Source organism: Crassostrea angulata, chromosome 8 (assembly GCF_025612915.1).
Source record: "Crassostrea angulata isolate pt1a10 chromosome 8, ASM2561291v2, whole genome shotgun sequence".
In the NCBI taxonomy this organism is placed as follows: domain Eukaryota; kingdom Metazoa; phylum Mollusca; class Bivalvia; order Ostreida; family Ostreidae; genus Magallana; species Magallana angulata.
This window is the reverse complement of record NC_069118.1, coordinates 9,303,229-9,324,873: the sequence shown is the minus strand read 5'-3', so window position 1 is coordinate 9,324,873 and position 21,645 is coordinate 9,303,229. Positions and strand designations below refer to the sequence as shown.

Here is a 21,645-nt window from a genome sequence, read left to right as displayed (position 1 = left end):
CCTGGGGTATGGGTTTTGACTCTAGGGCAGGGCTAAAATGGATGTATAGATGCTAATGCATATAACGTTAAAAAATTATCTTCTTTACTCCCACACACCTGAAAGGAAAACTAAATTCATTATTTTGTAGACCAGATCTTTTAGTTTTTCACCAAAATTATAGGTTTCACAGTTCTTTTTGAATTAAATGTGGTTGTCATTACAAATTTATAATTTTTCTACTCCAGTATGAAACCTAATTAATTAGATGCATATATGAGACTCCATGACAAGTTTGTGTATTGGATATATGCTACTCAGGTGACCGTTAAGGCCAATTGGCCTCTTGTTGTCAGTAGTAGTATTCAATTTGAATTAATTATTTAAATCTTGAATGAATGATCATTTTTAGTGTCGTATTGTTGTATTCGTATTGCATATATAATTATACCCAGCTTATTTACAAATCATTAGTTATGACCTGGATTGAGTTGTTTTTTTTTCAATCTTGGTCTCAAATTTTCGCTTTTAATATGTCTCTTTTATAAAAACCATAATGAGATCAAAGGAAGGTTACCCAAGTTTCATGGCTCTATAGTCAATGTTCCGGAATCATGATCATGTATCACATCTTGCTGAATTAAATTCATGTGAACATCCATATTTTTTGTAGAATGACTGACTGCACGTGCTAGTTAGGCACAGAAATTGCATTGTATTTTTTTGAGAAGCTGGGTGAAATAAATGATTAAATAATATAGAAAATGGTTTTGGATTTTGTTTTGCAAGTTTCAGTCTTTATTTTAATTACTGTCTTTTACGTCGTATTCCAAGGATTGGGTAAATGTAATTATGATATTACATTGTTCAGTGTCTTTGCCTGTGATAACACTACGTATCGATTTTGTACTATACAGTCCAATAAATTCATATGGCGTATAGTTGGGGCGAAAGCGTACAAATGCTGAAAATTATATGAATACAAGTAATAGAGAATCAATTTTTTTTTTAAATATTATGGGGTGATAATTTCGGTCATGGCGTTATCAAATCTATCGTAAAGCCCTTTGGACTTTATTGGATTTGATCACGCCCGGACCAAAATTATCGCCTCATGATACTCAAAGAATGATTCCTTATTCCTTAAATAAAGGAAATTTGATTTATTGAGTTTCAATGTAGTTATTTTCCAAATAGACACAACAGCTTTACCCCAGCTAAATTGGCTTCCTGGTTGCATTAATATAGCTGTTCTAATGTCTTATATTTCCTTCTTGTTTACAAATGCAGGGCCACGTCCATTCCGATCGACACCTTTGTCTCTAAGCAAAGTAGTTCAGCTCTCCTTACATAAACACGAGTGTTACAATAGTTTACAACCTTTATAATTCGTGTTGGGTATGATTTATTGGTATCCAAATACGACCGCTCCAAAGGAGAAGGTCTCAAAATAGTCAAACTTTTTCTTCAGCTCCTTTTTGGCGAGGTTAAACAACCTTTTTAAAGTAATATTGACTACCAACTACAAGAGGGTGTATTTTGAGCTGTTATATTTTCTACAAAGATCAAATCATTTTTGGGAGTTGATTTTAATCAACTCTCCTATGCAGTCACTCAGACAAACCGAAAGTGAAACAGTGTTTGGACCTCAGCACAAATCATTGCTGCTGACAAGATTTAGTTCTTGAAAATAATTGATGAATTCGATGTAATGTATGCTAAAGCATTGTTTTTCAAAGAAACCTATTTATAAATACCTTGAAAATAGTCAGATTTTAGATGGTATTAACAATTTAAATATTTTTTTGTAGTCGTGTGTATTCCTACGCCAGAGTTCAATATAGTCTCGTTCAACTCGACGCTCGGCGGTCTCCGTAAATCCTTGTCTGAGATTTACGGTGTCAGCCGAGTGTTTGGTTGAACGAGACTAGAGTTCAATATTGCTTGGATCCATACAATTTTCGAGAAATATTTCTATCACTGATACATAGTTTGATTGAATTAATTTTATCTTTAAATATTATTTAACATGATTCATATGGGGGTTTCCCGACATTCTTGTCGAAAAATTCATATTATAAAAATGTGCGTAATTCAAATTAGAAACTACATGTACTTGTCATAACATATCATTGGTTTTAAAATAAAATCAACTCCCGTCAGTTCTTCAGTACTTTGATTTTTTTACTTTCTATTAAAATCCTTCATTTTTTAAAAAGTTCTGCCCACAAAGTGGTAATGTTATTATTTACTCATTACAGATTAGTGGAAACAACAAAATATTTATTATGGATATGTTATTAATTGTCCATCAATAATCGTTTGTGTTTGGGTCTATATCACTTGCAATATTCACCTTTTGTATAGCTGTAGTTAAGAGGGCTGGGTTATTGTGTCCATTTTTAGACTAAATGGATCTCCTTAGGAAGAAGAGCACTGTATAAAGATGTAGGAAAACATTCAGGATTTTAAAGTTAAAATATATTTATCAGAATTAGTCTGTACAAAAAAATAGTTTATGGCCCAAAATATCATATCTAAAATTTCAAGGCAGATCTGCATGATGGGCATATAAAGGGCGTAGCTAGAACTATATAATATGTAGACTGTCAAAGAGGGTTACATGCAGGAGGGAGTAATTTTCCAAGATTTTTTTTTTTTTTTTGAGGGGGGGGGGGATAATATTATGCTTATCTGAGTACAATATTGTTATACATGTACGTGAAGACATTTTGGATTTCTCATAGTTTTTGTTAGCCCTGTATATAGATGAGTGGTATGAGTATCACAGATCGGAGCATATCAATATGTATAAATGTTCCACAGATCAAATACCATTGATAACTTTGAACATTCAATTTCGTGATAAATCAAATGCAGTGTCATGGTAAACATACATTTAGCACAACTTTTATTTTTGTTTGCTGTAGATAAAGTTTTTTTTTCATTGGTAATTGTCGAACTGATAAGACATGTGACTTTTAACGTGAAACAGCAGGAAAAGATCTTTTGCGGATTATGAACGAACTCATGTCTGTAAACTCCGAAACAATTTAAAAGCATATCAGTGAAGCTGATCTAATCAGGTTGACCACGAATGTATCACACCGGTAATCGGCCAATCAAAATGATGTAGTTCCATATATACTTCAGAATTATTTTTTTCCTTGACTGCATTTTTACATTTTCCTTTACTCAGTTTTAAAATTTGTTGTACCACTGAGTAGGATATTTCATGTATTTTGTTAGGTGATGATTTTTTTTCACAGGGACTACTTCTTTCAGGGCTCATGCAGCAGCTTCCTGTGGAGTGTGCAGTCTGTTTACATACAAATGGAAAACACGTGGTTTTGAGGGTAGACCTGTTTGGAGCTAGATATTTTGAGAAAATGCAGTATCGCTTGCCCTTTTTATGGTGTTAGCTGATGAGATAGGTAACAAATAACATTTCCTCCGAATATTTTGTCATGAAAAATACAAACTGATTTTTAAGAATTTTTTCCCCTCTATAGTGTTATATAGTGAAAACAATTACCGGTGTGATACCTATAATACAGTGTATAATGAAAGAAAATAAACACATGAAAATAGGGTTTTTAAAAACAATTGAAACATGAGACATGTTGTGGATGTTTGGAAATTAATGTGTTTAATTGATCCGAGCCTAACGAAGCTTCCCTAAGAGTCCTTAGAAGTCATGGGGATTTCTTCGCTCAATTTGCAATTCAAGCACTTAATTTTTTCTGCGATGAAGTTCTTGAACCATGCATACCCCCCCCCCCCCCTACACATACCCACACGTTTATGCAACGCTAGATAAGTTACCCCCACCCCACCCCCACCCCCCACTGCCATGAACGACTGTATATATAAATCATCTAAATTTATGCCATATTAATTATGATGTCACAGTTGAGTGTTATTTAAAAGAATGAAATTAAATCCTCATTCACACAATTTTCTGGTATGAAAGTCAACTGCTTATATTATCTTTTTTGGGATGGGGTGGGGTGTCAATGAAACACGTATGTATAAACCAATTTTTATGGTCACATCACGTATATAAACATATTTATTTTTTCATGGCACTTGGATATCCTATAATTTTCTATTCCAGTGCTTTCCTTTAATTTAGCAGTATATTATTGGCAAGATACATGTATATCAATAATGATTTTTAAAACTATTCCTAATTAGAAGCAGATTGAAATTTAACAAAATTCTGTTCTTTAAAAGCTAACACCATGTAATGATTGATGAATGATAAGATGGAATATAAATTATTTTCACCTTAGTAAGGACTTTGGTTCAAGATATAACCCCGAACTTTGTAGATTATCAGTCCTACATCGTAAGAACCCTTGGCACGTGGTCTTTTTATTTTATACAATATAGATCAAATTTAACAACAATACAGGCTCATAAACATATTATGCATAATTCTGTTTTGATGTGAAAGGGAAATGCTTTAATTTATAAATGATATAAGACTAATCCATAGGAATCCATCCAGGATAAATGTAATTACTGGGATCATTGTTGAAGTCTTTTGCATATCTAGAGCCAGGGGCGAACACCTGTTTATAGTACAGAGTTGTTCCTCTTGTCATCCATGCTGCCCACCAGCCGAATGTCCCCACCGACATGATGGTGTGATTGGTCAGTGACAGCAGCGCCATGTCCTCAGGCCCAGAATTCCCTGTCGAAATATATACGTTGGTTTTATTTCTCAACTCGTTCTTACTCCATTTGAGATCATCGGACGCTACAATGAAAAGAACTGTGGGATATAAGTTTTCAAAGTAGTTCATGGCGTTTAGGTAATAACTGATATTGGGTGTAATTTGGCCGTATTTGTTGACCGCTTTAGACGTGTAATCCCCCCGTCTGATGTGAACCCCGACCAACGTAGAGTTCTTGGAGCAACACGGAAAGTCTAAAGTACTCAGAATGTCATTCAACTGTTTGTTGGCTCTTCGTGCTATTGTATCCTGAAATCGAAAGATTTCTCGTAAGTTATTCTCGTACTGAATCCAATACTTCCAGGACTGAAAGTATCCATTGAATTTGGCACTTGTAAGAAATGGAACTTGGATGATACGATCATCGAACGAACACGGCCACCTCTCCGTGTAGGGTTTGACGGTACCACAAGATGCGTGGTTCTCACCGAGCACTTGCAACGTTGTCTTGTTAATCCTGAATACGTCACAGGGCAGCAAGTTATCGGATATAACCGGATATAGACCCTTGCTCATGGACACACTGTACAGGAAGGCGTACTGAAACATCAGGTTACCCAGTCGCCCGCGAAAACCAATGCACGCTATTGGCGTAGTTCTTATTTTCACATTGGTGTACGATTTTTTCTTGAACCGTTGGATAAAAACGAACAGACAAGCTGCCAATACAAGTATCCCTATCTCTGTAAGATAAATAGATACCATAAAATGCATATACATGTAGTTATATTGAATGCAAATGATAAATAAATCTTATGGCGGAAAAAAGACAATGTCATGTACATAAGTATGTGTCCTTTTAATATCTAGTGCATGGCCGTGCTATGAAATATCTAAGATTTGACATATTTTTTCAGTAAACTGTATTAGAAATGATATGTTCATAAAAATATCATGTCTGTAATTATTAATATACATGTAAGAATTAATATATGCGCCAAAGAATTTCGGTCAAACAATTTCCATCGTGTCTTATGGAGAGAATGAAATATTTCTTTTCAAGAGTTTGAGCCTTTGGATAAAGGGTATCCGTGCAGGGATTATAACTATCTCACTTCCGTTGCCTTATCACAATTTTTAGCATTCTGGGTTAAACTGTCCATTCTACATTATTGGCTACGGATTTAAAATAAAATTGCCGACACCATTTTTTTTATCCATTTCAATGAAAAAAAGTTAAACAAAATGAAGTTACGTTGCACCTTTCAAACGACTTCCCATAGATAAGAAAATCCTGGCGACCGATTAACTAATGTGATATTAACAGCCACTGATCAAATATTGAGTCTTTCAAGGCAAACAACGGTATCCTTTGTTTTACTTGGGCATGTAATGTTTTGTAGATCTCTTTCAAATTCTAGATCATGGATTTGACATTGTTTTTTTTTAATGAAAAAAAGGCGATATGGACATGAAAGTTTCTTTAAATAAATACATGTATGGTATGTACTAATAACAAGAAATCATCATGATCAAGATGCACTGTATAAAGCCTGACGTCACGTCCTTTAATTATTACTGGTAAAAAATACAGAAAATAAAGAACTCACTGATGATGTATCTCCATAGTTTCCGCATGTTGTATGAACACAGCACGAGTTTCCCCTTACATTATATGTTATTCTGCAGTACCGTGGTCGCGTACACACATGCAGGTGCCATCAGCTCATTCCGTTCTGATATCAGACACACGTTACCTCACCCTGTCCACAAACAACATAGTCGTACAAATCAAACACCGTCACTGATACCCAGATAGAGCGATGAGAAAAATGAAAGGGTGCGAAGGCGTCCTTAAATTTTAAGTGACAAAACGGGTATATAGCGACAATCAATTCTGCTGACTGGTATACGTACTAGAAATCGGAGTGGAATTCTCTTATAAGTAACAGATCTAAACAAATTGATTTTGAACACTTTATTTCCGTATATAGATCAGTATTTGTATGTACATGTATTTATTTAACATCAAACGCAATCACTATAACACGTAAACTTACAATGTAAACATTTATGAAGGAGTTTATGTTTTAATTTTGTGTTTCACTCACAGTTATTTAAATCATTATCAGTATTTATTTGATAATTTATTAAATTAATAAACGATTACTTTACAGGATGAGCCTAAACAGCTTTTGTTTGTTATTATCCGACTTTGAATTCAGGTATGCATACGCAATTAAACTTAAATCTGCGCAATTTCATTCAATTTTGGACAACAAGCGATATCATTATCACATAACAGAAAAGGCTGGCCTCATTTTTATCAGAAAACGATACAAGTACATTTTAATATATAGGTGGAAAATGAAATAAGTTCATCATCCACATAATAAATTACTCGTTAGTATTCTCGTATGTTTAAGATAACTTAAAAGAACTGTTTTTTTTAAATTAGAATTTATCTTCTTTCAATCACCGTAGCTCAAAAAGCTTCAGAAAGATGCATTTTGTAGGATTCTTACGCTATCAACAGGGATTACTTATTATAATACACTCTTTAAGGTGTGTTTGTATATATTTAAAAGGAAGAATTCATGTAACCTGGCATACAGGACGGCTTGTATCACTTTATGTAAAGCATATGTGTATATCTGTCCTCAGTAAATGAGATGTTTGAAATTAAAAGGGTCATGGCATTTTAACACAAGTTTTTGTTATTTTAAAAAAAAAATCCCAATGAAGTTCATGATTTTAAGCAAATGAAAAACGTGCATACCAGTGAATGAAATTCTTAAATAGGGACGTTCATATGGGTTTCAGGCTGTGTTTAAGCCTTCCGTCTTCTTAATCTCCTTGAGGTGCAACCCAAACTTAGGAACCACAAAGTCCAATAGTAGTTTCACAAGCAGTTTATTAAAGAGCGTGATCGTATAGGTTTGTCAAAGTTATAACATCAATGAGAAACTGTCCAAATTAAAGACCTATCAAATTCCAGCATCAAAATTATAAGCCCAAAAATTAAAGATCTCTTATTCAAATTATAATTTCACATCCAAATAAACTGTCTAACATCATTTCACAGGAGATTATATAACATTTACTTATGATTGACAGGTCTGACTAGTTCGGCTCATCTACGATCATTTAGTGTTCAAATTCCACAGTTATATTTTGTTTCTTATGGTGTTCCGATGGGGCCACCACGACCTTCGCACTTTCGCCTATAGGGCGAGGGCGAAGATGCGACGGCGAGGGGGTAAAAGTGCGAAGATGCGACGGCGAAGCGCAAAGATGCGAAGGCAAAAGTGCGAAGTTTCGAAGGCAATTTGGATATTTGTGCATGCATTCTACACCTGGTTGCATAACATTTAGGAATACTGTGCAGTGCTACAAGAGTCACAGAGTGCATTCTGTTAATTAGTTATCATTACCACAATCCATTGCATGCGCAGTATCTAGATATATATCAAAGTACTGAAAGTACTGATAGACGGAGGCATCATTTCGGAGGAAATTAAACTAATGAAATTTTATATGTTTTTTATTTATTTAAGGAAAAAAGCGCGCTTACCGCTAATCATGTTAGAATATTCGCGAAGCGGTTTAGTATTATGGCAATTTAAGGTCGCGAGGATATTTTTCAGGTTGACATTAGAGTTAGGTAGATAATAATAATATAATTAGTGTTGTTCTCATACTACCCATAGTCCTCTGCGTCTCCGCACACAGAGACACTACCATGTACCGCATAACGCATACCGAAAAGAGATAATGTACGTCCGCGATTACAACACGGACACTTTACGGAAAAAAATAAGTGCGTACATATCGGTCTTAATTCCATGTATTAAAACTCAAAAGATTGTACAAATAAGGTAGAAAATACTATTTACATAAGTATATTTTATAAAAAAGACAGGTCAATCATACAAAATTAGTGTTTTTAATGTACTTTCACTTCATTAATATTATACAAAACACGTGGGTTTTTTCTACTTTCACTTCAACGAAAACCATGGATTTCAACCGAATAACAAAAGCTAAACAAAAGATTGGGATCACGTACGAGTTAAAGCCAGAACAAATAACTGCACTTCGTGCTTTTATGGAGTCAAAGGACATTGTGTGTCTTCTTCCAACAGGATTTGGGAAAAGTATCATATTCCAGCTGATGCCCTTTCTTTCTGACGACCCCATGGCGTGTGTCCTTGTAATATCTCCTCTGAATGCCATCATGAAGGACCAGGTCAGAAAACTCTGTGAAAACGGGATTTCAGCCTGTTTTTTAGATATCACAGGGAGAGATGGTTCAACATACACGCTAAAACCTGCACTGGGGACAGGTTTGTAATTACCAATTTTGTTCTCATAAATGTCCAGACTTGGTATCAAAATAGTCATGTTTTTAAATCTACATGTTCATTATATATAAATATGTATTGATCAATTTTGAAGATTATACAGACAAATTTAGAAGAATGAGATTAGATTAGAAGAATTAGTCCTAGATTTTTTCAGCCAAATGTTGCAAGAATGTTACATTTTGTTAATTTCTAACAGATTAATTTTAACAGATTAATAAATCACCAACTCCCATTTCTAAAGTAATTCATTTCTAAAAAGTTTATTAGTGCATAATGCCTATTCACACCTTAATTCTTTGTTGTAAATAAATGTACATTACAGACTGCCTTAGTGTAATTGGTCAGCACACCTCATGCTCCTAGCAATTGCTTTTGGCTGGCTTTGAGGAAGTCCAGGTTCAAATCCTGGGGGCAGTCTGAAGTGCAACTTACAGCAAGAATTGCTTAAACTAAGAGGCCAAATATTTACTTATTCTATCAATTAAACCTGCATGTGTAACCTTAAATGCTAATGCACCCAGTTGTCCGATAAAACTTTATTTATGTCCGAGGGTTCCTCTGAACAGCTAAGCACCATATTCTCAAACTATTTTTTTAAGTATGATGGATGCATGATGAAAAGATTGATAAAGGACATCATAGGACAAAAACTATATGCCTCAAATTATTATCAACAATATTAAAGTACGATTGATATAACTTATGCAGTGCAATATTACACTTTGCCAGATTAAGCAATTTTTTGGCAATTTTTTGGTACAAAATACAGATAAGCAAACAAATATGAGCATATTAAGTTGTAATCCTGTAGATATTGAGGATGACGATGAGCAAGGTGACAATGATGATGACACTGCTGAAGACGTTGGGAATATACAGACGAAAGTCTCAATAGATGATGTGGCAGCGGGGAAATACCAGCTCATATATGCACATCCTGAGGCTTTCCTTTCTTCAAGAGAAGGAAGGAAAATTTTGCACAGCAAAATTTTGCATGATCATGTGTGTGGCATCTGTATAGATGAGGCCCACATGATACAAGAATGGTATGATATAAAGAAAGCATTTGCAAATCAGAAACTTATTTTCCTTTGGAATGCCTCTACACATGCTAAATTGTAAAGTTTACGTTAATTTTCTTTAAGGGGTGAGGACTTTCGGAAGGATTTTGCCCGAATTCAAGAATTGCTGGGCATTTTCCCAAGGGTACCTGTGTCCCTTTTTACAGCCACTGCTTCCCAATCAACTAAAGAGAACTTAGTTAAAAACCTTGGTTTAAGAGATCCTTTGTTTATTTCTAAAAACCCAGACAGACCAAACATTAAGTATTATAAGTATGACAGACTCCCGAGTGTAAGACAAGAGGACGATCTGGACAAAATTCTGGGAGACATTGCGACTGGTCTACAAGAGGACAGGAGACATTACCCTCTCACCTTCATCTATACTGATCTGGAATCAATTAGGTATGGATATAGGTTTTTGGAAAGTAAGTTAGGAGTCGAGTCTCCAGAGAATCGATGTTTTGCACAATACCATACTCATTACCCTGATAAAATGAAAAATTTCATCATATCAGAAATCAGCAAATCCGAGCCAGTTATTCGTGTAGTACTTGCCACTGTAGCCCTTGGCATTGGTTTACATGCTCCTGCTGTACGGAAGGTCATACACTTTAAATGTCCCACCAGCATTGAAAAGTACTTACAAGAAACTGGCCGCGCGGGACGAGATGGACTGCCAGCGGATGCTATTTTGTATGTCAATAAGACAGATGTAAGGACCAACAGGCCTGGCATGCAAAACTCAATGCGCCAATACTGCATAAGTACAGATACATGTTTGCGTTTTCAACTACTACAGCATTTGGACTACAAGCCAGTAGAGGGAACCAAAAAATGTAAATGTTGTAATGTGTGTGAAATTTTGTGCTGTTGCTCTGATTGTGAACTGTAACATGATGCAATATTAAAGTGACACAAGATTACCACTAAATCTTTATTAATGTACAAATTACAGTACTGATTGCCTTGATAACCTTAATTCATCCTTATCTTTCATGTCTCAAGTATGCAAATATAACATATTCAAGATTTAACAGGATTTTTAAGTTATATGGTAATATAAATTCAATTATTTGCTATAGAGTTTCAGATTAAAGTTAACATAATAAGTAGTTACACAAGAGGCCAATGGGCCTAAATGATCCTTACTGGTTGTAGTATTCAAGGTCAATGTTCTGACATCTTTTCAAGCGCTCAACTATTTTGAATAGATGGGAATGAAATTCTGAAGATATAGATGAGAATGGATTTTTCCTGAAACTATTGTAAAAATTCATCTTACGGTTGTCAATGACACTAAATGGGTCTATTCCACCTAATATTTGAACAAGAAATGTCACATCTTCCAAATTGTCTTTAGTACTGTGTTTTCCACTCCTTGATATGCACCGAATATTGCTCATATAATTTTCTACAGTTTCTGCTACAACAGGGGCTGCTGCAGATGCACGTTCCATAGCTTTGGTTGTTTTGTTTGCACCTAAACCTTTTATGACATCTTTAAGAACAAGAATGTTATTTTCTTGTTGCATGTCAGCTGGCTTATTTCCCCCCTTCTTTCCATGTGGGTTAACGAAACTACCAAGTCTAACTCTCATAGCTGTGAGTTTTGGCAGCATGACTTCTGTTTTGAGGATATAATCTATACACTCAACTGCATACTTGGACCGAACGGAATGACTGTAAAAGAAGGTAATCATTCTTTTTAAGTTAATGTTGGTTCTGAAAGGGTCCCCTTCTCGTATCCCATCTTGAAATTCACAAAAATGGATATACCACATAAGTAATTGTATGGAGTAGTTCTGCAAGTCATCTGTGGTTTCATGTGAATTAAATACTCTGTAAACTTCACCAGTTGACATTTTCAGGTCTACATAGCCATTTTTGCAGAGTTGTTCTCTGGGAATAATCACAGAAGTATCCTCAAAATCCAAGTGCACAGGAGGCAAACATCCTGGGTTATGAAATTCCATGAATATTTCATTCACAACTTCTTGAACAACCTTCCAAAAGAGAGGTTTTCTTGTTTTAACGTGAGTGTTTCGGATGTTTTCTGGCAGGTTTAAATTTGGAATGACAGGCTCACTCTCTAAGCTGTCCATTGAAAATTTCTTCATACATAGCTGAATAAGTAAGGCTTCACCAACTGTGTGTAGAAAGTCGCTGTGTGCCTAAAATAGATATCAAAAGTATTATAAAATATTATACATGTATCACAAACTCTGCCCACACTAGAGTTTGAACTCATGAATTTCACAATTTGATAAGGGCTCATTTCTTATATAAATCATGCAAATAAGATGCCTGATTAAAAGACTAATCAGTGAGGTCTTTGAAAATTCTGTTCCACTAAGCTTTTAGTCCCACTCGAGCTTTCGATAGGCAAGAATCATAAAACTCAGAATACTTGCTCAGCTTTAGCTATTTATTGATTCAAGAGAAAAATCTTGAAAGAATCAAATGTCGATGTCAATAAACAACACATGATACCTACCTGGAACCCTCCTTTTACTTGACCATTTACGTTGGTCCTCCTCAGCTGACATTTAAAGAAAGCCAAACTTCCTTCCTGTCGTGAAGTCTTTGGTGAAAAGAATCGTTTGAACAATTTCTACAGATAAAATTGTCACATTTAATCCTTTTTAAAATGTTAATTTTGTAGTACAATAGGCAAATATGAGTTTAAAGGGGCATGGTCATGATTTTGGTCAATTTTTCTGTTATCAATATTTACTATGCTTTAGAAATGTATTTCTAACGATCAAATGAAATTTGAGTGTCAGTCATAGAGTTATATGCAAGATACAAGGCTCACAATTATTTGTCATGTAAACAAGGCTCGTGCCTTGTTTTTGCTTACATAGTAAAATATCTTTTCAAGCTGACTTGTCTAGAATCTTCTTAATATTCACTTTAAGCATAAATAAATAGTTCCTAACGTTTTATAACACATTCATTTTAGGTCTAAAACTGGAATTTTTACTCCAACATTCAAAATGTAAACAAAAGCTTTGTTTACATAGCAAAGAATTGTAAGCTCTGTAACTCGCTTATAACTCAAATTTTGGTTGCCTATTAAAAATGCCTTACTGAAGCACTGTAAACATTAAAATCAGAAAAATAATTTTTGACCAAAATCATGACCATGCCCTTTTAAACAACAGTAGAACTAACCTCAATATAATCCTGTTCGACATGGAAGAGTTCTTCTACAACAGGATCAAATATTTCCATTCTTTCAGCTGCAGTGTGAGCCCCAGCAAGGAGATCTTTAGCCCCACTCATCCTTACTCTAACAAGCTGGTCTCCTCCAAGTGTTATTTTAACTGTTTCAAATTCATCTCCTAAATAAAAACATATTTGATTAAGAATTCATCAATACACAAATCAATGAAAATTTTCCAGCAATTGCACTAGATATTTGGCACCACAGATCTCCAAAATGTGTTTAAATTTTTTTTCTTACATAACCATTCAACAATACAATTAATACAATGAACAAAATAACTCATATAACTATAAAAGAACAATGATCAGAGAATCTAGTAAACATTTGTTCAAACGGTGTCAGTAATTATCATGTAAACCAACCTCTTAAAACAGCAACAAACATATTATAGAAAATATAAATCCATAAAAGAAAAAAAAAAAAAACGAATTAAATCATTAAAAGGTGTTTACGTCTTCCAGCTTTTTCATAAGAATTCATCAATTGTCTACTTAGTTCGTTTAATACCTCAATGCAACCACCATAATATTTGGGATCTTGAAGAATTATCTGAAAGGATTCATACTCGGCTTGATATGAAACTTAGTGGTTTACTACATGTTCACTTGTTGATTTTAAATGTGCTATCTCATAACATTTGTGTACAAGAAACATTAAACAACATCATGTATACACATATGTAAGTATATGTAAGTAACATACATGTATATAGGTTTTTTAAACAATAACTTTTTCCTCAAGACAAATTGATAATTATAGTATTGGAAAATCTTAAAAAGATTACCTTAAGGGGAAATATCTGTGACTTGCTTTCCATCTGCTGACTATACTGATGAGGAATGTGTGAAGGGATACATGGTTCCATCCATTTCATAGCTGGGAAATATTTAACTAAGGTTCGACCCACCTTGATCAAAAATTAAATGGAAATTATTGTAAATCTATGTTGTCCTCTAATATTATTAAAATAAGCAATACCGGTAATAAATTTTAGTTACACTGTACTCGTATGATAAAGATGAGATGAATACATTGAAAATCATTTTCTTACTTTTAAATTAACATCTGACTTACACACATTAAAAATGGATTGAGTATTACATACCATATAACCATACATTTCTTTTAACCTGCTCTCCTCTTCTGCACTGAGATAGAATACATCAAAATTAATTTCCTCTGGAGGTGTTAGTGTGGTGCTTTCTTCAAGATCTGTCAAATCTGCACGATCAGGGTAATAGGTAGATGCAGTGTAATGATAATGTTTATTACCTCCAGTAAGTCTAACATCTCTTGCTATGGTCATTCCATCAATATTATCAACTGTGACTTTCCCTCCTATTCCCATCTGAACACTTCGCACAATGCCTTCAGTGTTTAAATCTCCCATTTTGTCCAAAAATGTATATTTACTGTCTGCAGAAAGGGTTATACTAGTCTTGTTGAATATATCTAAGAGGTCATTGCCTGCGTGAAATCTAAGGGCAATGCAAGTGTTTATCTTCTGCATGGCACACAAATCTTTATTTCTCCTATTCATGGCCATAGCATACATCATAGCAATTGTGGAATTACAAGTATTAGTTCTCTGTTGATCAGCATGTAATGGAGATGCTAATGTCTGAAAAACTCTAAAAACAAATGGAAAACAGTTTTGAAATTCAAGCAGACATTTATGCAAAATATCCTCTGATTTTAAGGAAGATGGATCTTGTAATGTTCTCAGGACTGATGGACCAGGTTGAATGCTGAGAGAGCATAACTTGTCCGCAACGACTTCAGTCTCTAGCAAAATCAGTTTTTGAACTTCAGACAGTAATATTTTATTCTTGAAAATATCATCTGCGGAATAACACTGATCCTGGTGGTTTTTCTTGCAAAAGAGTTCTTGTTTAGCTCTTACTGAGTTTATATGTGCCATATCAACTGGTGATGCAAAACTTCCATAGTTATGATCTGATTGACACATGTCAGATTTCTTTACATCACTTTGTACATCAGTATCCAGTTCTAAAAAAAGTTTCTTTTTCTTCTTACAGTTGACTTTCCTGGCAGGTATATTCTCTTTATTGCTGGCATCACTGACATTCTCTTTTTTCGAAGAACTAGGAGTCTGAGAAAACGCCATTCGTTTTGTTGAACATGTTGAGGTTGATTTTCTATCAATAGCTTCATTCAATTTATTCTGAAATTCTACACAATTTTCTAAACGTCTCTTACATGTCAAGCATATCTTACACTCATGAATTGAGAACTGTGCATTGGAATCCATGTTTAAACATTTTCTTATGTCTTTCAAAATTGGGTTATTATCTGGGAGAGCTACATTAGTTACTATATTCCTTAATTTCCCTGATGGGGAACGTAGACATATGAAGCAGTGCGGTTCCGTTCTGAGAGACTGACTTCCTTCACATCTGAAAATTGTCTTGAGAGGGGTGTTGGTGTTGGCCATCTTGAGAGGACTGTTGGTGTTGGCCATCACGTATCATGAGTCAGTCTGAAATACATATATATGTTCTTGTTAAATTGGTTTGTTTTTTCATTAAAATATTAGGATAATGCATAATTAAAGCAATTGTAAATCTGCTATTAATGTTTCTTATGCAACTGCATGTATCATAATCATTTTATCTTTTGGAAATTTGCCTTTCACTGTCTACTTCTAATATGTTACAAGCAATAACGAAACTAGTTTTAGAGGAAATTCGAAATGAATCCCCTATCGACAGTTCAGATTGAAAATAAAGACATTGCTAACTTTTTTTTATATCAGCAGCTTGCTTGTAAATTAGAAAATTATCATATGAAAGATGTTAACCATCATTATCATCACCAACATTATGGGTGCTTTCCATTTAACCGGCATCGCCGGATTTGCCGGTGTTGCCTTCGTCGCCGATTGCTGGAACGCGCTTCGCCGGCGAGCGATTGTGGCAACGCAATATACCGTTACTGATTAGGAAACAATATGGCGTCGATGTTATCATATTCTACAAAACTAGTATTTCTAAAACTACAATTTGTCGTACTACATTGAAATACATTAAAACTGCAAATAGCCAACATTTTTGGATCAAATTTTAAGATAGGTATCAGTTTTAAGCTGCAATCGTCATCGTTGGATCATTGTGACGTTGCCAACCGTTCCATTAACGTCGCCGTTTCCCGATAACTTCGCCGGCGAGGCAACGTAAATGGAAAGCGCCCATAGTTTACCTATTTTGTTGTTTCATCACGTTCTTCTCGTACAAAAGTAGTTCGCGAGATTTGGGGAGAATAACATATCCCACAATGCCTGCATGGAAGAGTTTGGTTTGGTACAAACGAACTCTGGCGGAAGTTTTGGTTTGGTACAAACGAACTCTGGCGGAAGTTTGGTGTTGTTCTCTTATTTAAACCTTATAAGCTTGTTATATTACTACTTAAAGGTGTTTATTCTTTACAAAAAAAGGAAGAAGGAAATTATTTTGCATCACAAAACAACATGGGAAACTGTACATGTTATTTAATCCATACAACTCGAACTCGAAAAATACAATGCGGATATTATTTCCTGTGTATAGTGATTTGAAAACCCAAGATAGAAAACGGCATATATCCTAGAAGTTTCCACACCTGTTCAAGACAAAAGATAACCTCTAAATTGCAAACTACTTTGTCTAACTGTACAACACTCCCCCCCCCCCTCCTTTTCTATCTTGCAGAAGGGGTTTCTTGATTGATGAGTGTCGTCGATCCAGATATTCTCTTATTTTGATCGTTATGAGAGAGAGAGAGAGAGAGAGAGAGAGAGAGAAAGAGAGAGAGAGATAGTTTTAGGCGTATTTTTACATACATTCATTTGAAATATACTAATATTAAGTATTCATAAAATTAGTATCCAAAAAAGAATATAGTACATTGTGATTGAATCCACCATGCAGTTTCAGTCCAAGTCCACGTGTTACCCATGTTAATCAAATCAACGCGCGAGGTGCACCACGTGTTCCTTCGAAGATAAGGGAAACAGTTTCGTTCTAATAATTTTCATTTCAAGTAAGGAGAACAGAAGTATGCCTAACAATAAAGTATTCTACACTGTTTGTGATGTTTGATTTCAAGTAAAGAGAAAGGAAGCAGCCTATCAATGAAGTATTCTACACTGTTTGTGATGTTTTGATTTCTAGCAAAGAGAAAAAAGTATGTCTAACAATGAAGTGCATGCATGTATTCTACACTGTGTTTGTGATGTTTGATTTCAAGTAAATTAAGAGAAAGGAAGCATACTTAACAATGAAGTATTATACACTGTTTGTGATGTTTGATTTAAAGATTGATATACTGTGTTTGTGAAGTTTAATTCGTATACTTCTTTTTTCTCAACAGAAATCTCTCTCTCTCTCTCTCTCTCTCTCTCTCTCTCTCTCTCGTTAAGACTATGGACACAATAAACACATGAACTTAATTTTGCTATTTATTTTGAATTTGCGGAGAACTCAAGTTCAGTTATATGGTACCAGTTTTAATGATATACATTATGGCTATTGTTTGCATCATATAAAAGATATTTTGTCAATTCTTTCTAATTTTTTTTCACGCACGGCACTCTTATCAGCTTGTAAAATACACAAACTTCCCAAAACACTTGCGGTGGGGGGGGGGGGGGGGGGGCTGTAAAAAGAGATACTTCTCCGCAGGAAATTAATTGATAATATGCGAACGATAAACGACAGAGACAAAGAAGCACACCATGTTTATTCATTGAATCTTATAATTATTCATTATTTCGGCCACCGCTAGATGGTGCTTTTGGAATCCTCATTATTTGACGTCACGGGCAAGACAATTGCAGGTTGCACTACAGTATTAAATTCTACTATATATTCTTACCAAAATTGCACAACTTTACATACAGATTAAAAATTCAAAACGAACTTCTGGAAAAAATCCTCTTGACATCTTTTTAAACAACGCTTCATTTACAAGTTTCTAGCAAAATACACACGTGCATCCAGCAAGGCGTGCGACTTTGTTTACATCGAAGTTACACATGTGCTTGAAAATCAAGCCCGGGACTTTTCACCCCCCTCCAGAAACAACGCGCATCAAAAATTCAAATGACCTCGCATTATTACAAAACTGGGATAGTTAGACCTCTTACACATTGTTTTTCATCTCATACAAAAAATCAGCTCCTGTCTCGAGCGGAACCGCCCCGAATTCAAAGGAAAATTCGGGAATTATTTTGGCTCAGCCATGTTTTGACGTGAACCTTCAGTGAAATACTGTTATGACACCTGCAATATAACTCATTTTTTGTTATCGCAAAATCAACATTAATAAATTGATTAATACTCATTGTGTTGTGTGACTAAAAAAAAATTATGAAGATATCTACTCATTTCAGAAAGTTATGAGCGATTTTTAAACACCACGGTGTACACGGTGGCCACTGATTTATGAAAATATGATCAAAGTTATACTGTATGCATTTACACGGTGTTTTGATATTCAGTGATTTTTTGGTTTTAAATTGACAAGTGATGTATGAAAATGTATAAAATGACGCAAATTAATTAATATCATGTGGACCCCAGAAATTATGTCGGCCAAAAATTCAATGACCCTGCCTCTGGGGGGTGGGGTAGAGAAAACGTCATTATTTCATACAATTTATGAAAATGGTGAGAACCTTTGTCCAAAATAGCATGGTATTGTTCTAATCTAACTAACATGAGTGATACATCTCAGCTGTTTTCCGCTTTCGTATCAATATTTCTCAATTTTGGACATAAATTGAGCATTTCTTACTGTAACACAAGGGCCTAAACAACCGATTTTATTTGATATTCACACCCCGTAGAATATTTTGTTGTTTACGACGATGAATACTACATCGTATTTGATCTGCTAAAAAATTTCCGGACAGTTTAGACGGTCCGATCTACTATAAATGGCTCATTGTTTTGAGGCAGTAGAACATTTCAGAGGAAATCTGGGCTAATTTTGTATGCATCATTAAAAGCAAAATAAGCGTGCTGCTGGCTACAAAACCCCATTGTTTGTCATTTTTCGTCTAAACACACTGATTTAACACCTAAAACACAGGTAAAACAACTTTTAACATAGCAAACCCGTTTTCCTGCAGGTTGCACTACAGTATTAAATTCTACTATATATTCTTACCAAAATTGCACAACTTTACATACAGATTAAAAATTCAAAACGAACTTCTGGAAAAAATCCTCTTGACATCTTTTTAAACAACGCTTCATTTACAAGTTTCTAGCAAAATACACACGTGCATCCAGCAAGGCGTGCGACTTTGTTTACATCGAAGTTACACATGTGCTTGAAAATCAAGCCCGGGACTTTTCACCCCCCTCCAGAAACAACGCGCATCAAAAATTCAAATGACCTCGCATTATTACAAAACTGGGATAGTTAGACCTCTTACACATTGTTTTTCATCTCATACAAAAAATCAGCTCCTGTCTCGAGCGGAACCGCCCCGAATTCAAAGGAAAATTCGGGAATTATTTTGGCTCAGCCATGTTTTGACGTGAACCTTCAGTGAAATACTGTTATGACACCTACAATATACGGAGGCTGTTAAACAGCCTCCGTCTAATAAGTATCATATATAGGGACCAATTTGTAATACTAACAATTCAAGGTCATATCATGGCTATCTGGTTACATGTGCTAATCAAATCTGACTCCCCAAACGAATTTCAAATATGCTCGCATTTTTTAAGTATTTAATATATACTAGATGTAAGAAGCATATAACACCCCCCCCCCAACATTCTTAATTTGTAAAGAAAGGAGTAGTTTTTGGTATGATTGTATGTATGTTAATTTTGAGGGAAAAAACAATTATTCGACGATTTTGTTACTTAGTAGAGCATATTGACTGAGTATGTTGATCATTCACCACACATCAATTACATCATTCGTGTTTGGGGCAATGGCAAGGTTGTGTCGAGGTTGTCAATATGACAAACCGGTACAGGATAGAGTTGCATGCACAGTCTGTTTTGTTTGTGCGTGTGTGTGTTTGTGTGTGTGTGTGTGGGGGGGGGGGGGGGGGGGTAATGACCGTATTCTAGAAGAAACATGTCTCTTAATATATTTAAAACAACTTTGCACATTTTTATGCGGTTGGTGCATTCATCTGGCATCAAAAAACTTTTGAATTTCGAAAGTTGAAAGAACATTTGTCATAATTTAACCATACTAATGGCTTAATGTCATTTTCTCAAGATGTCTCATGTCCCCAGGTTTCAGCATTACTTTAGAAGGTTGTAATATTGGTCTCACAAATATAAAGATAAACTATATTGATTCTCGGACCTTTATCTAAGTACTGTAATAATGCATGGTGCATCGGCCATCTGTCGCGGTTAGAAATCGACGAATCATATCAATTAAAAAATGGACGTTATCTGCACGAGTCGGCAGCAGACCAAACCTTCCGTACATATTCTAGAAACAAGTAGATCCTGACCCCTGTCACCGTGTCTTTTTTATTTAATTAATACGGTTTTTTAGAAAAATTTTATTAGGTAACTTTTTAAATTAGTAATTACAGTTGGAGGTAAACGATGCTTCTTTCATACCTCTGACTTTTGAACTGTATATATATAATGATTGACCTTATGTACCATTTCATGGTTTGAGCGAATAAACTGAATTGAATTTCATATCCGAAAAAAAAGGTATTTATTGTTTAAGGGTTCTCGACACCCCGAGACTTTTCCTCTCTATGACAATAGGTCACAATGTGGCGATTTTAACCCATTGTAAAGCCATGTTTGGGTGTCTATATCTGAAGCGCAATGCGTACAACTTCGGTCTGCTGATATGCTTGTATGAATACTATTGGTACATTACTTAGATTTAGAACAAGCAACCACAAACATGATATACTGCCAGTTGAGTTAGGTAGATGGAACAGTATACATGTACCTAGAAATCAATGTTTTTGTAATTTATGTAAGAATTATAATCTACAATGTTTTAGGAATGCATTTCTAATGATCAAATGAAATTTGAGAGTCAGTCGTAGAGTTATAAGCAAGATACAGAGCTCACAATTATTTGTCATGTAAACAAGGCTTGTGCCCTGTTTTTGTGTTCATATATATATAGGATCAATAAACCCAAATAAAACAATCTTTTTTGAAACTGAATTGTCTATCTTCTTATTCATTTTGAGATTGAATAGACACATTTCCTATCCTTAAACACTCATTTTAGGTCTAAAACTGGAATTTTCACTTAAACATTCAAAATGTAAACAAAAGCTTTGTTTACATGTACATAGCAAAGAATTGTAA

General features: G+C 34.8%; 3 protein-coding genes across 11 annotated transcripts; 1 reads left to right on the top strand and 2 right to left on the bottom strand.

Moving 5' to 3' along the window:
- Nucleotides 1-3,931: 3,931 nt before the first annotated feature.
- Nucleotides 3,932-6,534, bottom strand: LOC128159985 (galactoside alpha-(1,2)-fucosyltransferase 1-like). The gene is made up of 2 exons (XM_052823223.1): nt 6,272-6,534; nt 3,932-5,404 (listed from the first exon to the last, which is right to left on the bottom strand). The coding sequence occupies exons 1-2, from the start codon at nt 6,297-6,299 to the stop codon at nt 4,470-4,472; spliced, it is 963 nt and encodes a 320-aa protein (XP_052679183.1). The 5' UTR covers nt 6,300-6,534; the 3' UTR covers nt 3,932-4,469.
- Nucleotides 6,535-8,679: 2,145 nt separating this feature from the next.
- LOC128159247 (ATP-dependent DNA helicase RecQ-like) lies at nt 8,680-11,053 on the top strand. Its single transcript, XM_052822310.1, has 5 exons — nt 8,680-9,007; nt 9,840-10,074; nt 10,174-10,517; nt 10,608-10,804; nt 11,048-11,053. The coding sequence occupies exons 1-5, from the start codon at nt 8,680-8,682 to the stop codon at nt 11,051-11,053; spliced, it is 1,110 nt and encodes a 369-aa protein (XP_052678270.1).
- Nucleotides 11,013-16,657, bottom strand: LOC128161389 (uncharacterized). 9 transcript variants are annotated; one of them, XM_052824674.1, is made up of 7 exons: nt 16,541-16,657; nt 15,542-15,821; nt 14,427-15,434; nt 14,106-14,228; nt 13,267-13,436; nt 12,587-12,703; nt 11,013-12,263 (listed from the first exon to the last, which is right to left on the bottom strand). In XM_052824674.1, the coding sequence occupies exons 5-7, from the start codon at nt 13,375-13,377 to the stop codon at nt 11,238-11,240; spliced, it is 1,254 nt and encodes a 417-aa protein (XP_052680634.1). In that variant the 5' UTR covers nt 13,378-13,436; nt 14,106-14,228; nt 14,427-15,434; nt 15,542-15,821; nt 16,541-16,657; the 3' UTR covers nt 11,013-11,237. The 9 variants fall into 9 exon arrangements, with proteins under 9 accessions (XP_052680634.1, XP_052680635.1, XP_052680633.1 ...); XM_052824675.1 differs by having other exon boundaries at nt 15,560-15,821; XM_052824673.1 differs by having other exon boundaries at nt 14,427-15,821.
- Nucleotides 16,658-21,645: the final 4,988 nt, after the last annotated feature.

Coding starts and splice junctions, on each gene's coding strand:
- LOC128159985 (XM_052823223.1), bottom strand. CDS start 6,299: ATGCGGAAACTATGGAGATACATCATCA. Junction 5,405..6,271: donor ACTATGGAGATACATCATCA/GTGAGTTCTTTA, acceptor TTTATCTTACAG/AGATAGGGATACTTGTATTG.
- LOC128159247 (XM_052822310.1), top strand. CDS start 8,680: ATGGATTTCAACCGAATAACAAAAGCTAAACAAAAGATTGGGATCACG. Junction 10,075..10,173: donor GCCCACATGATACAAGAATG/GTATGATATAAA, acceptor ATTTTCTTTAAG/GGGTGAGGACTTTCGGAAGG. Junction 10,518..10,607: donor TGGATATAGGTTTTTGGAAA/GTAAGTTAGGAG, acceptor TCATCATATCAG/AAATCAGCAAATCCGAGCCA.
- LOC128161389 (XM_052824670.1), bottom strand. CDS start 15,803: ATGGCCAACACCAACAGTCCTCTCAAGATGGCCAACACCAACACCCCT. Junction 14,229..14,426: donor AAGAAATGTATGGTTATATG/GTATGTAATACT, acceptor TTTTTGATCAAG/GTGGGTCGAACCTTAGTTAA. Junction 11,773..14,105: donor CACAGATATTTCCCCTTAAG/GTAATCTTTTTA, acceptor CTTCTTTTACAG/TCATTCCGTTCGGTCCAAGT.